Here is a 14,141-nt window from a genome sequence, read left to right as displayed (position 1 = left end):
ATATGTTTAGCATGTGTCGAGCATCTGATATTGGGACATAAAACATACCGACGACATGATTTGCGTAGAAATTTCGTTTACCTCGGACGTTGTGGCTGTCCTTTTCCTGCTAAGGGATTCTTTGGTGTGTGAATAATATGCAAGATACCACGATCGTTGGTTTTAGGATACCCTGGGAGTAGGATATGTTCATCCACCTGATGGGCAATAACAGAGGCCTTGCCATTACTACTGATCGGGATCCCATCATCGCGAACGTAGCTTACTTTTCGACTTGAAGCATCGTTCGAAGAGCTGACCTCGATATCGTTGGCGTCGGAGCTAGCGACTGAGGAATTATCAAGAATATCTCGGTAGAAGAATGAGTCTGAGGTTGGAGTGAGGTTTTTGTGTGGCTTTATAGAGTTAGCATATGTTGATCATATGATGAGCATATGTAAAATACCGTTGGAATATGATACAAAATCGCGTTAATCTCAGCTTGAAGTTGCGCTTCTACTAAGGATTCAATAGGGTCGATAGGAGAATCGATAACTGCTGGATTCTGAATCGATGGATCGCCCATTGAAGTACGATCGAGGCTGTCAGCCTGTATAGAGAAAGGATCCATGGTTGAATTAAGGCTGGAAGTATGTTAAATAGTATTAGGATAATAGGAATTTAAACAATCAACAAAGGGGGAATATTATTATATAATCATGAAATACAAAACCCCCCAAGCTTCTGAGCTGAGGGGGTGTAGGAGTCAGGCAAAAAGTTTTTCTAGACCCTGCCCAGTCTTTTCTACACCCCGTCAGCTGGGCACCCGCCACAGGTCCGTCACTCATAGAAACACCACGTGTCGATAATATGCGGGAATATTAATATTCCGGTGGGTATCCTAATACAAAATAAAACCCCTCACTATACAAACTAACCAGACTAAACAGATTAGTAGGCAAGAAATTCGCTTCGTTGTCTGGCTACCCTGCATCCCATATACCCCGCCTTCGCTCAACCGCCCTCATTCACACTCTACTGAACAGTGTCGCTCAGAGTAATTATACTGAGATATAAACTGGTGGGTTAAAGTTTCTTTGCGAGTCCGCTCATACGTATCGGTTCCACAATTGCACCACGACCACCGTTACATGGCCACAATTTTGTTTTGAGCCCCTAAGCGATAGTGATCGCCTCCATGCTCCCGGCTGATGTCATGTTAGAATTACTTGGTGTTGGATTCAATCTGACGCATCTCACCAGCTTGCCATTTCTCTAGAGAACAGATGGATCCCTTTAGTATTACCGTCGGTGCTCTTGGCATCACGCAATTTGCTTTATCTAGCATCGGTAACCTTCGTGATCTTATCAATGGCCTTGACGAAGCAAAAGATGTGATACAAGATGTGGCATCTGACTTGGAAGCCATACAGCTTCCGCTCTCTGCGCTCAAGAGTCTCCAGATCTCTGATGATAAGACATATGTTGCAGCGAAAGAGGATCTGGAGAACACTGGTGTTGCTGAAGCCGTGAACAAATGTGGGCAGGCATGTGCAGATTTTTCTAAGAAGCTTGAGCAGTGGACAAAACATTCTACTACTACGAAACTTTCCCTCAGAGATCGATTGTCGGTAGGCTTATGGAATAAAGAGAAGATTCGGACCTTTAGGACACAGGTCCATTCTTGTCAAGCTATCGTTCAGTTTGCAATTGACAGCACTCAGTTGTAAGTGATACGTCTTTGTGCTAGAGAAAAAGTGCTAACTAAGAGCTTAAAGGATTGTCCTGGTCCGGTCCGAAAATGCGTCTAAAACTGCACGCCACAAGACAGAGAAACAACTGCGATATCTCGAGCATGCTATCCAGGAGCACATCAAAGTTACAAAGAGAAAGCAAGACGAAGCTCTTCAGCGTAAAAACGCACTTGAAAACCCAGAGGATGAAGATGAAGACGACGACAGCGGAGCTCAGCGAGCTCTGGCTATCCAAGAGACCAGCAAGCAGGCACGTTTACTGGAAGATAACCAAACTGCCTCTGGAATTGTTTCCCAAATACTCTCGAGATTGTCCATCCCGGAGGTCAGCAATACATATGAGGTTACTTTTTCAGGTAGTCATAATAGCGGTATGCAGATCGGCCATAGTACGGGTACTATCAATTGGAACGGCGGTCGCACGTAAAGGAGGGCCACCTATCGGATATGTCTACAGGATGTGAATCGAAATGCCATCATAGGAACCTTCTCAGCGTCGGGCGTTCGCTTGTGACTTATTTTGTGTTCAATACGCTTTGAATCTTCCTTCATGAATTTCTAGAAGTTGTGTTTCATAGCTATAATGTTGTCTACAGTGTCATGCAGTATACTTAAACTTGCAATTATGTCCTTTGATCTGTGTCGAACCGCCTCTTTCACTCGCTCGCTGATATAAGTAAGAAACTACTTGAGACTCGAATTTGTCAACCAAAGATGGGACTCGTTTCATAAGACAATGTCCCACAAGAGAAGAGCCATCTGACTCTGTTGGCTTCTAGGGTGATGCTTCATCGATATTTGACACGAATAGGAGGCATAATTGACGACGACCCCTGGACCTGCACTACTTGGATAGCTAGTCCAGAGGAGCCTATGGCTGAAAATCTCGAGACCCGGTCTCAGAAGAGATAATGTTCCGAGTTTCACAATTAACAACCCAAACGTATCAGTTATACTATGACCATAATGTAACTATCTAATCACTTAAATGTCCGTAGAAATATTTTCGAGATCTACTAAGTGTTGTGAGGCCCCGGATTCTACCCCTGCAGGGTGGTTCTAAGGCTTAGATCTCTGTCTCACTCTCTCTCTGTGTGTGTGGGTGTGTCTCCAGGCCGTCTCCACATTGATCAACCCGTGGATAATTTGATGAGTCTCAGTATTAGAATTATTATGCATCGCGTCACAGCCTCAATTTTTACTATGTCCATATGCTGTCAGGTGATTCCACCATGTTGATTAAATTTGGATCCTTTTGTTTGTCTGACAGCGTCTCCAGGTGCACGGTCGTATTCGACAATATGGTCGCCCAGGGTAAGATCAAGCGGGGCGAGAAGCCGACCCAAGAGGAGTTGTTTAATATCAAGCGTGAGCCATCCCCGAAGGAGCCCCGTTTCTGTGCATGCTGCCAACAAGCCGTCCACGCAGGCATCGAGATTGCGGAGGATGAACCCAACCCGTGCATGAAATATTTGTTCCATTTGACGATGCAAAGCCAACTCTGGCGCTTCGGAGTATCGGGAAGTATCGAAGACACCGCGCCCATGATCACTATTTGGCCAGATTTCTGTTGTTTATGTACAATAGAGCAGGTTGATATATGAGCTTCTAGGAATTTACGACTAATAGCTACTCCCACCCATACCCTTTCCCCAGGTAAAACTCCACGTCTTCAGCCTCATCATCCACAATCTCCGACAAAGGCTCGCCCTCAAACCAATTCACCGCAATCTGCGCCGCCTCCGTGGCCCGCTCACGCACCCTAACCGGAAGGATCTCTCCCCGGTCATTCACCGCCAGGGCCAGCACCCAACCCTCCTCACAGGCCTTCCGATCTGCAACAAGAACCAGCGCCTTCTGTGTCCGATCATTCTCCGCTAGCTCCTCAGCCCGCTCCTCCCTCTCGAAATGCCGCCAGTCGCCATCCGACATCCCCTCAAACAGCTCAGGGCAGTGCATCAGCGCCGCAAGTAGATAATCCGGTACGGAACCCGGACTGCCTGTCGCAATGCCTTCAATCACATCCTGGTCCCGCTGGGCATCTGCAGTCAGTTCCTCCCGATCCTCGAAGACGAACTCCTGAGGGATGCAGAAGACGTGGTTATTCTCGCAGCCCTGTTGTAGGACTTCCTTCCGTAGTCCGGCGTACGCCGTGTCTGCGGCTTCTTGGCTTGTTTTATCTGTAGGATCGCCGAACCAGGTCCGGATCCATAGGACTGTCGAGAGCAGGGTGCTGATTGCGCAGTCTTCCTCTGAGAGGAGGTCTTGTGGTACCCCCTCCGGAATCTGATCGATGATTGGGTCATCGAATATGGGGAGGGCCCAGTCTTGGGAGTTTGGTCAGTGGGTGGTGATCATTGAATGAATGGGTCAGTGGGTAGATATATACGTTTCGCCCATATTTTCCTAGCGCGATCCATTTCTCAACAAGGAATTTTTTTTGCTCGTACTTAGAGAGCGGGGATGTCGTGTCCCAGTTTGCCTGGGCAAACAAAGGGCTTAGCATGGACTTGCTCTCGCAGATATGTATTGAGGAACGGGGGGCGCCTACTACGACGAAATGGTCGAATGAGAGATACCCGAATTCGGGGAGGTCGAGGTCTTCTCTCATTGTTGTTGTTCTTGGCGGTAGCGATGGGAGTGAATGAGGTCGCAGTAATTGGGGGGATGAGGGGGGGCATGGCTGGGTTATATACCACGCCCAGGTGTACTTCCAAGATTATGTACCTTGTCAGAACTAAAAGTTCCCCACCTTTTCCACTTGGCTCTAGTGCCACTGCTGTAGTGAGGAGAGGATCCCTCAATAAATTGTCCCCCTTATTCAGTTCTCGCCGCGGTGTTCTCGCACTGTTTAGCATAACGATATTACACTATCATTTCAGCATAGGCATACTTAAAACTTCCGCAAAGCCCACCAATGCACCCGGGGTCTGGGCCCAAAGCGCTGGGCTTTAGGCTTTGGGCTTCATGGGCCGGTGCGGATGTCTAATATGCTCTGAATGGGGAAATATTGACCAGAAGTTCCGTGTTCAGTACTTCCCTTGACATGCTGCTTACAGTCCCTCTGCCTCGAGAAGTTGAGCAAGCTCGAAGGGCTCGAAATTCGGACCTTTCTGCGTACTTTGAGAAGCTATTTCGGGAACTTCCAAGGAGAGTATTGATATCCAAAGCCACAGATATACAGAATGAGATGTTTCGAAATACAGCCCAAGACAAAAGACTCCACATAAATACTTTGCAAGGGGATCTATGTGGGTGAGGTACGGCCTTTTTCACCGCCACGAAGAGAATGAAAAGAACTAAGCACAGCGTTTCTGCCCTTCGCATATCTCAGACTCCGACACCACATCGACTCGACTTGTGTGTCGTGAATAGTTGGCAGAGGCCATCATCTCTGTACCGTCAAATCAGTTGGTGACGGAATGGCAATTAAATATGAAGCCCGACGGCTAAGAATTGCTGGTTTAGAGGAACATAGATCGACCACGCAATCCGTGTTGGGGATGTCACCTGACATCCCACATGGGGATAGTCTCCCATGGAGTAGATGGATAGATCTCTCTCGCTCTCTCTCTCTCCTTCCTCCGTCCGCAATACAATATTCATATCTTCATATTCCATTGCCCCTTGTATGATCTCCATGAGGATATGAGCCTCTTTTTTCGATTCCTCCGAGTTTCTGCTAGCTTGGACCACTAGCACTTTGTTTTATTTGTTTTCAAAACACCCTTTTTCAAGATGACGCGATCTGAAAGCGAAGACGCGCACCCCCCCACCTCCTCCACTTGAAGATACTGTCGAGCTCACAGGACGCAGGAAGAAACAACCTCAGGATATCGGATTACCCGCAATCAGTCCTGTCGATCTGCCGAAGATCTCTGTGTTGGAGGAAGCAAGTACAACTGTTGAAGACTGGCATGACGAAGTGTACTGCATTCTCCATGTTCTTCGTCTTCACAAGCTGTTGGACTACAAACGTCCGCGACCTTGCATCCGCTGATGGCACGGGAGAATGGAATCTCAGCCCGTCGGCAATTTCATATGCCTCTGATGGAACCCTAATGATTCAGGTTGACCAAAAGGGACGTCAAGTTCTCTACCAGCTCGACACGTCGTCTTGGCCGAACCCACCGACTCCAGCCGATTTGAAGCTATTTGACGGTCTGATGCCGTTTGGATCGGTCATGGATGTTACACCACTGCCTGGGAAATCAAACAGGGTTCTATTGTCTTGTGACAGCTTTGAACATAGCAGGCAAGTCATCATCCAAGATTTACCGGCTCAAGATGCTGGCATTTTGCAACCATCAGCCCTCAGACAAGAGAACTTTGGCATTACAAAAACACAAGTTGACCAAATATGGTTTCCGGGTCACGAAAAGCGCCTGATTCATGCGTATGTGTTGAAGCCATCGGACATCAACCGGAAGCAGAAATACCCCTTACTATATGTTATCCATGGTGGTCCGCAAGATAGTTGGAGACAAGTCTGGGATAAACGCTGCCATCTTGCGCTTTTCGCCGAACACGGGTATATCGTTGTGGCGCCAAATCCCACAGGAAGCACGGGTTACGGGCAGCAGTTCACTGATGAGATACAAGGCTCATGGGCTGGAAAGGCGTACTCGGACTTTGAAAGAAGCTTTGATTATATTTACGAATCCCTTGATTACGTCGACACTGAGCGTGCCGTGGCACTAGGTCTCGGATACGGAGGCTACATGGTCAACTGGATACAAGGCCACGACTTGGGGCGCAGGTTCAAAGCCTTGATTGCCGATAACGGTACCTTCAGCCTGCTCTCTCATCTATCTAGCAACACCCAGCATGCGATTTTGCATGGGCTGGGTGGACCACCTTGGCTGAACCCAGAGGCGTGGAGAGAATGGGACCCTGCACAGCACGCCGGCAACTGGAAGACTCCACAGTTACTTATTCACGGAGAACTGAATCATCAGCGTCCTGTCTCTGACTCCCTGGCTGCATTTAACACTCTTAATTTGCAATCAGTCGAGACTGGTCTGCTCATATTTCCAAATGAGGGCTTTGGGATCCGGAGCCCGGAGAATTTGCTATTATGGTATCGTACTGTGCTCAAATGGTTGAAGCAATACGCAAGATAAGGAGCATGGAGTATCTTTATAGTGCGCTGAAACGAAGGAACGGAGTGGAGGGGGCACAAACCCCACGTCTACGTGGCCCGGCTTCTAAAGCTGCGAAAAACACACGAAAAGCCAATCTGCTCGCCAATCTCCTCTCTCTTTTCTGTTGGGGATAGTCTCCCATGGATGAGTATCTAGCTCGCTGTCTCTCTCTCTCTTTCCTCTTCTCCGTCCACAACACAATATTCATAACTTCATATTCTATTGCCCCTTGTATGATCTCTATGACACAGCACATTAACCAGAATTCAAGCCCTCCACATAGGGATATAATAAGCTGAGCGACCTAATCTCTGGTTCGTCTTATTTTGATACCGAGCAACGTCTTTTTGAAGAAGGCAAACCCCCCAGAATTCTTCGTACGAAATCGGAAGCCTTCTAGCGGATCTACGCAAGTCTGAACTATTCCGACTCTGACGATATTTATGAGTGTAGTGTGGTTAGTAGAACAGACTAACCAGTAACAACGAGTTTTATGGCTGTGTCTTTGGCTGTTATATATGGGTACTTCGTCCCTAAGTTGAACGCTAGGTTAGTCTGGATCTCTGCGGGGAAGGAAATGAACAATAGAACTTTGTTCTCATCTAAAAAGCAAAATTTCGACAAATCGCTTATTTTAGGTTCTCGAGACGAATCGCCATAATATCCAGGGCACATTTCACTCCTTTGTGACCGAAACAGAAAAACCTTGCTAAAGTATGAGATTACTGTACAGGTAACTTACACTTATCATTAACTAATGTAGGTTTGTATTTCACAATAGGCATCTTTTTATTATCAACATTTAGCTTAGTAGCGACTAATAATAATAAAACAATAGATAACAACCGATCAATAAACCAAGAAAGTATATATGCTACATTACACGGTATAAGTTAATGGGCTCGGGTCGACTTACTAACACTGTAGGGACCGGTTACTACTTTGCTCATCGTGGATGGATATGATTCGCAGCGTGAGCATAGCTAGCCGCCCACGCAATATTTGATTTTTAGCGCTCAACACAGCCCCCTCAACGCACAACAACCCCACTAGGATCTTTTGACTTGAATGTCAAACATTTAATTATACCGAGCTGAATTACTTCGCCAGTGCTACCATGACGGAATCCTGTGTAACAAATCCCGGTTTATCAGTTTGGCAATGGAATGAAGGTATATATGCCTCATCTACTCAGTAATGCCAAAGTACTAACAGCATAGAAAATTCGTGGCGCAAAAGCGAAGCCCGTCTAGAAGATATGCGAACAGACAACTCGGCACTTCCACCCTCATTCATTCTAGAAAATACAAGGGTATATGTTATGTGAGTCCTGCAGATTCGATCAGCCCACAAGGAAATATACTATAACTTACACGAACAGAGCTACGAGTGCAAAAGTTATCAGATCTTGCCAGCTTCGTCAAGTGTTCCAAGACACATTCTGCATTCCTGAATTCTGGTGGGCCCAACATCTTGATAATGCCAACGGCTACTTTGGATGCGAAGATACAGATCATGTGGGAGGTGCTGGGTTCAGTAAGTCTGCTTCATGTTTGTCCTTGTGATATGACAAGGGTAGTGTCACTGAGTAAACACTACTAGACACCTGGGCATCTTTCGAAGTCAAACATCTTACTAGGGGCATGAAATATCACTGGTCTAAGGTCAATTTATTTACGCGATGGTTTAAGTCGACTGAACAGACTGGCATTCTACTGTTTGGGCCGCCCGATGACCTCTCGACTCCACTGTTTGATCCAAATCCGACACAACTCAATGACCCATTTTGGATGTACAGTGACATCTTGGGAGAAGTTGGGCGGCTCCAAGAGGGTTCAGTATGGGGCATCCGAGAATATGTTCGGGATATTGAGAAAGCCGAAACGCCCGCAGATCAAAAGCCCAATCCTAATTACAGACGGCTCCATGACATCGCTCGACATGCAATCCATGTTACCGAAACACTAGATGTGGCAGCCCAAAATATTGAGCATATTATAAAGCAGCATGAAATCTATACCAACATGCTAGCGGATCCTCAACCCAGAGCCCATCAGCTTATCTCCCGGCGGCTGGCATTCTTTCAGAGCTATGTCGGCAGCATACGGCATCGGTCTGTGTCAAACCAGCTACGACTACAGAACGAAATTCAACTGGCATTCAACATTGTGGCTCAGCATGACACAAGTGTTACTGTTGGTATTAGCCGTGCTGCGCGGTCGGACAGTGCTACAATGAAGACACTCGCATTCGTTACTACGACTTTCTTACCACCAACGTTCCTTTGTGCAGTGTTTAGTATGTCATTCTTCCACTACGATCTAGAGTCAGGCTGGGGTGTCTCGGACAAGTTGTGGATATACTGGGTATGCACTATCCCAACCATCGTTGTTTCAGTCCTGCTCTGGTATTTTTGGCCCAAGATGTTTTCAGATCATTCTGATGCCATGCATGGGAAGAAGAATGGTACAGAATTGCCTACTTTTATCTGATGCGGATGTATTCGCATTGATGTATTATTGCTATTTCTGTTTGTTGATTTATCATTTGTTCTTGCGACCATGTTTCAACATCACGCACAATGTCGCGCAAGATATCACGCCCCTCAGTCAACGGGGCACTCCCATGCTAACTGTAGTTAATTTATGTGGTTGAATATCAGAGAATACCTGCTACGGGTATCTCTACAGTGGAGGTGTCATATTTTTCTGCACATTTGTTTTGGCAGTGGGAAACTACTGAAAAAGTAGCCGTTTGAGTGGGAGCTGATTTCGCTTCGATTATTCATCTTGTATCGAGATTATTATAGTTTCTAAGAGGGTCTTTTCTCAGTGCCGATTCACTCAATGGCCAGTGTTACAAACAAGCCGCGGAGCAGCACCTGCTTTTACGCCACGCTTGGTGAGAATTTCCGGTCTTGACCTTCTATACCTGTATAAGATCGAGTCAATTATCGAAAGTTACATCGCGTGCTTTGGTGTTATTGTCCCTGAAAGTCCCGATCCTCGCCAATGACTGCTGCTACTCAATATATTCTCCCACGGCTACATCAAGTAGCCCATGAACGATAATTGGTTCAACAAAGGCAGACTTAGCACACGAAGCAAGGATGCCGTGCTTGAAATAGACCTTGGGGACCGCAGACGTACCGGCCCACAACTCCAACTCCTGCCATGTTCTGAGCCCAGTCGGTTCCTCGGCTTCTAGTGCAAAAGTAGGAGACCTTGTTCACATCGATTTACATCTACCCGTCAAAATTTGGCCTGATTATTATAAGCTTTCCGCTAGAGTTGTCAAACTGGCGATCAAATTAGAGCAGACGAAAAGAGGAAGTGTCGAGCTCGAAGAGTGTATACTAATTGAGTGGAAGGGTGATGTGGGAGAAGAGATATTGCTTCTGGAACGTGCTATAGACCAGGTAGACAAAGCAGCAGCTTGGCCTTCGACGGAGGACCAATCACCCTCTTATGAGGGCAACTAGGAGAACAAGACTACGGATCCTACTGCAAGTGATCGGTCGATAGGTCCAGATTCACCATATCCTGGGTCGGTCTGCGACAGTATGTTCACCGCAAGGCACAACACTCTTACATTGATCACATCAAATTTGCTATAGCGCCCCTCAATCTTAGTGCTGATCCTTGAAATCAAGAGCATGAAACCTTTGAAGTATTCCATGTGTCTAACAATGAATTTCGACTCACTGGATTAACATCTTAGCAATCGAGCTATTTTTAAGCAAACTCTTTTATGAATGGCCGGCACCAAGCGCCTATCAAATGAGATAGAGCTATCAAACGATTATGCATCTTACCTGGTACTGAAAAGACAAATCTAGTCTAAAGGACTATATTTGACCCAACAGTAGCAATCTATCCTATTCTATTCGGGATATTAGCGAGTTTGTTAGAATATTGGTACTCTTAGTTTTGTTTTAGTACAATCGTTTGTAGGAACTGCGGCTGTGACCGGCAGCGTATTATTATAGACAGGGTCATATGTGGATCAGTCGCTAGCAAGCAGTCCCTATTTGTGCTAACGCGTCACAGGAGAGCTCCGGATCGTCAGTGTGTAGGGGCAGGGAAATGATGCCTTGCCAAAACTGAAGGCCCAGCCAAGCTTCACCTGTTTGAACTATTCGCATATCTGTGAATAGTCCTTATCGAATAGAGAGAAGGTTACTTTACCGCCAGCAGCAGGAATATTCGGTGAATATCCAATCTCCTACCCATTTTGCATAGCATTCGGGCTATTCTAGGAAAAGCAGGGCTATACCGCGCTAATCAACCGCTGAACTGATAATTTTAAATTGAACAATCACCGGAATGAATCAATTAAACCTCACGAGTACTACAAGATACCGGTATGTTTCCGTCAGACAATTCATAATACCATATATTATCTGAAATTAAATTCTGTAGGGTGATAACACGGGATATTACTATCCGGTGGTTGTCATTAATGTAATGTTGTAGGCCTTAGCACCGAGGGTAGAGAAACATTCAAAGAGTTTGGGTGTTGACGATATCCAGAAGTACTGTAGTAGAACCTGGGGTCTATAGCATCCGAAGAAACAAGTCTCCAGGATCAGGAAACCGAGGGAGAGCCGAATTGAGGTACAATCATCGGAATGAGGGGCAGCATTCAGCCTCAGCATCAGGTGACTAGAATCTACGCGCTACAGAAAACATAAGGCGTTTCGTCGATGGGGGCCAAAACGACCATGTCATTTCCTCCCATCAAGCTGACCCTAACCTTTTCGAAATCGAGTCTCTCTAGGAAATTTTAAACATTTGTCACTTGAATATATACCCGTTTCATCTCAGAATTCCACAATGTTAAGCACGAAGGACTACGGTGTGGGCTGGATTTCGGCTATCAGGCCTGAATATGTTGCCGCAGAAGTATTTCTGGATGAAGCGCACGACCGCCCAGCCGATTTATCGCCTGATGACATCAACGATTATACTTATGGCAGGATTGGGAAGCATAATGTGGTCATCTCTGCCCTTCCTAAGGGAGTATACGGCATATCTTCAGCTACTGGTGTGGCTAAGGATATGATCCGTAGCTTCACCAATATTAGGATTGCCCTTATGGTTGGCATTGGCGGTGGTGCACCGAGCTCAGAGCACGACATTCGGCTGGGTGATATAATCGTTGGAGTCCCTGGTGATAGGGAAGGTGGTGTGCTGCAGTATGACTTCGGCAGGACAATCCAAGGCGAAAGCTTCAAACCGACTGGTTTTCTCAGCCCACCGCCCAGATCCTTACTTGGTGCGGTACAAGGTCTCGATAAACAGTACACAATCAAGGGTCATAAGATTGAAGAGGCGGTCAACGAAGTCCTGAACAATTATCCGCGTTTGAGAAGAGAATTTGGGCGTCCGGAGCTAGCAACAGATCGACTTTATAAGAGTGATATTGTTCATCCGTATGGGAACAAGACACCTTGCCCCACTACTTGCGGCGATGATAAATCCTCTCTAGTTATCAGAGATGAGCGCACCAAATATGACGATAACCCCAAGATCCATTATGGTCTGATCGCATCCGCCAACCAACTTATGAAGGATGCTAAGATTAGGGACCGATTTGTCGAACAAAATGATATCTTATGCTTTGAGATGGAAGCAGCTGGATTGGTCAATCACTTCCCTTGTCTTGTGATACGTGGTATCTGCGACTACTCTGATTCACACAAAAACAAAGAGTGGCAGGGCTATGCGGCGATGGTTGCCGCAGCCTATGCTAAGGACCTACTGAATCGGCTTGCCCCAGCTCAGGTCGCGCAGGAAGCAAAGGTCACTCTAGTAGTGAAGGCTAGCGATACCAATCACAATACGAACATCACATTTGCGGGTTACAACTCAGGCTTCCAAGTTGGTCAGAACAACGGTACAATCACGCAGGGAGCAGCCCCTTCGCGTTAGTAATGAGGGTCCTTCTTGAGCGAGCTAGTATTTTTGTCAATTCCATGTTATTTTTGGGAATCCCTTTTTCTTAAATTTGTAGAAAGAATATCGATTCTACAGGAAGTAGTAGTAATAGTAATAGTAGATTTCATTTACCCCGACCCCTCGCAAAGCGATATGCAGGCTACAGTAACTACATATTAACCCCATTACGCAACTCCCGGAGACTGCCTGCATTAGGTCGTGTCTCGGAGGTATCGCTTCAGCGCTAACTTCGATCATAAGGCTACTCCGAGCGTCTAATCAACTCAATCCTTCTTCATACAGAAAAATTCAGGTCCCCGGCTGGCTCAGCGATCCTTTTTATTACACTAAAGTTGTATAGTATGTCTCCTCCAGTGTCAATGATTGCCCTGTTTAGCAGATCTGAATGTTTTCTGACAGCGTTCTGCTCCCCAATCGCTTGTGTCGACACCCGTGGACTAGCCTGTCCACAATGATGCCAGCTGTGATAGAGTAGATAGCGAGATAGTTTGACCTAAGGGTCCGCGTTTTTTGTCACGCCGGGGATGTAGCGCAAGCGCCTAGTCCACATCACTGGGCCGGGTGTCCATTAAAGTGGAAGATGTGTTGTGGCTATTTACCATGGTCCCTGAGCAAACCAGTCCAAGAGTTCTGGACTCGGAAGACAATCTATTTGGCAGCCCCTGCCCTGGAAATTTATAAATTCAAGTTCTTGATCGATTCTGATATAGCAGAAAGTGATAGGCATTTCGCATTCCCCACCTTCACATCTAGAGGGGATCAAAGTTATAACTAGATAATTCGCAAAGTTCCCGAGCGTTGACTGGGGAATATCTGGTTTAACCTCTCATGACAGAAAATGCAAAGCTGAAGTGGGCCGATCCACCTTTCTATCCAGCTCACTGCCATTGGCTACGAACAGCATAGTGCTTCCCATACCATGTTTTCTTTCTGCACGCCCTTGCACTGACTTTGTGACCCGGGTTCCTATCGAGGTAGGCTCTCTAGGCGACAGCTTGCCCGCTTATCAAGGCTTTCCTGGACAGTGCAATCCAGTCTCTATGGCAGCAAACACAGCATGTTGGGGGGGGGGGGGGGGTGGGCGCTATTTCCTCGCTCCCGACTTTGGTGTCTGCGGCTTGGGGTAATTCGCCGGAGGAGCCGATCGCTCGGCAGACAGCGTTGACGGAAGAGGGCACCACTGGAGAAGCTGACGAATTGGCTTTCCTGAGGGTAGTGGGCTGTTAGGGCGTCGATCTTGGGGTGTCTATTTTCACCATTTCAGTTGTACATTTGGAGTGGTGGTGATGGAAAGTGAGAAGATG

The 14,141-nt window shown here is 46.6% G+C and overlaps 6 protein-coding genes across 6 annotated transcripts; 4 read left to right on the top strand and 2 right to left on the bottom strand.

Annotated features, from left to right (window-relative positions):
• Positions 1-77: 77 nt before the first annotated feature.
• On the bottom strand, positions 78-610 carry N7529_002061 (uncharacterized protein; the record flags this gene model as incomplete). Its single annotated transcript, XM_057237592.1, has 2 exons — positions 78-395; positions 446-610. 2 exons carry the CDS (start codon positions 608-610, stop codon positions 78-80), a joined length of 483 nt encoding a protein of 160 aa, XP_057102279.1.
• Positions 611-1,265: 655 nt separating this feature from the next.
• Positions 1,266-2,160, top strand: N7529_002060 (Cytochrome P450; the record flags this gene model as incomplete). Its single annotated transcript, XM_057237591.1, has 2 exons — positions 1,266-1,705; positions 1,758-2,160. 2 exons carry the CDS (start codon positions 1,266-1,268, stop codon positions 2,158-2,160), a joined length of 843 nt encoding a protein of 280 aa, XP_057102278.1.
• Positions 2,161-3,362: 1,202 nt separating this feature from the next.
• Positions 3,363-4,344, bottom strand: N7529_002059 (uncharacterized protein; the record flags this gene model as incomplete). Its single annotated transcript, XM_057237590.1, has 2 exons — positions 3,363-4,019; positions 4,123-4,344. 2 exons carry the CDS (start codon positions 4,342-4,344, stop codon positions 3,363-3,365), a joined length of 879 nt encoding a protein of 292 aa, XP_057102277.1.
• A 1,330-nt stretch (positions 4,345-5,674) lies between these two features.
• On the top strand, positions 5,675-6,856 carry N7529_002058 (alpha/beta hydrolase family protein; the record flags this gene model as incomplete). Its single annotated transcript, XM_057237589.1, has 1 exon — positions 5,675-6,856. The coding sequence occupies one exon, from the start codon at positions 5,675-5,677 to the stop codon at positions 6,854-6,856; it is 1,182 nt and encodes a 393-aa protein (XP_057102276.1).
• Positions 6,857-8,135: 1,279 nt separating this feature from the next.
• Positions 8,136-9,369, top strand: N7529_002057 (uncharacterized protein; the record flags this gene model as incomplete). The annotated part of the gene is made up of 3 exons (XM_057237588.1): positions 8,136-8,200; positions 8,259-8,413; positions 8,480-9,369. 3 exons carry the CDS (start codon positions 8,136-8,138, stop codon positions 9,367-9,369), a joined length of 1,110 nt encoding a protein of 369 aa, XP_057102275.1.
• Positions 9,370-11,712: 2,343 nt separating this feature from the next.
• On the top strand, positions 11,713-12,810 carry N7529_002056 (Nucleoside phosphorylase; the record flags this gene model as incomplete). Its single annotated transcript, XM_057237587.1, has 1 exon — positions 11,713-12,810. The coding sequence occupies one exon, from the start codon at positions 11,713-11,715 to the stop codon at positions 12,808-12,810; it is 1,098 nt and encodes a 365-aa protein (XP_057102274.1).
• Positions 12,811-14,141: the final 1,331 nt, after the last annotated feature.

The sequence above is a fragment of the Penicillium soppii genome (genome assembly GCF_028829465.1).
Source record: "Penicillium soppii strain IBT 18220 chromosome Unknown utg000002l, whole genome shotgun sequence".
NCBI classification, from domain to species: Eukaryota; Fungi; Ascomycota; class Eurotiomycetes; order Eurotiales; family Aspergillaceae; genus Penicillium; species Penicillium soppii.
The sequence above is the reverse complement of the archived record's forward strand: the minus strand, read 5'-3'. Positions and strand labels throughout refer to the sequence as shown.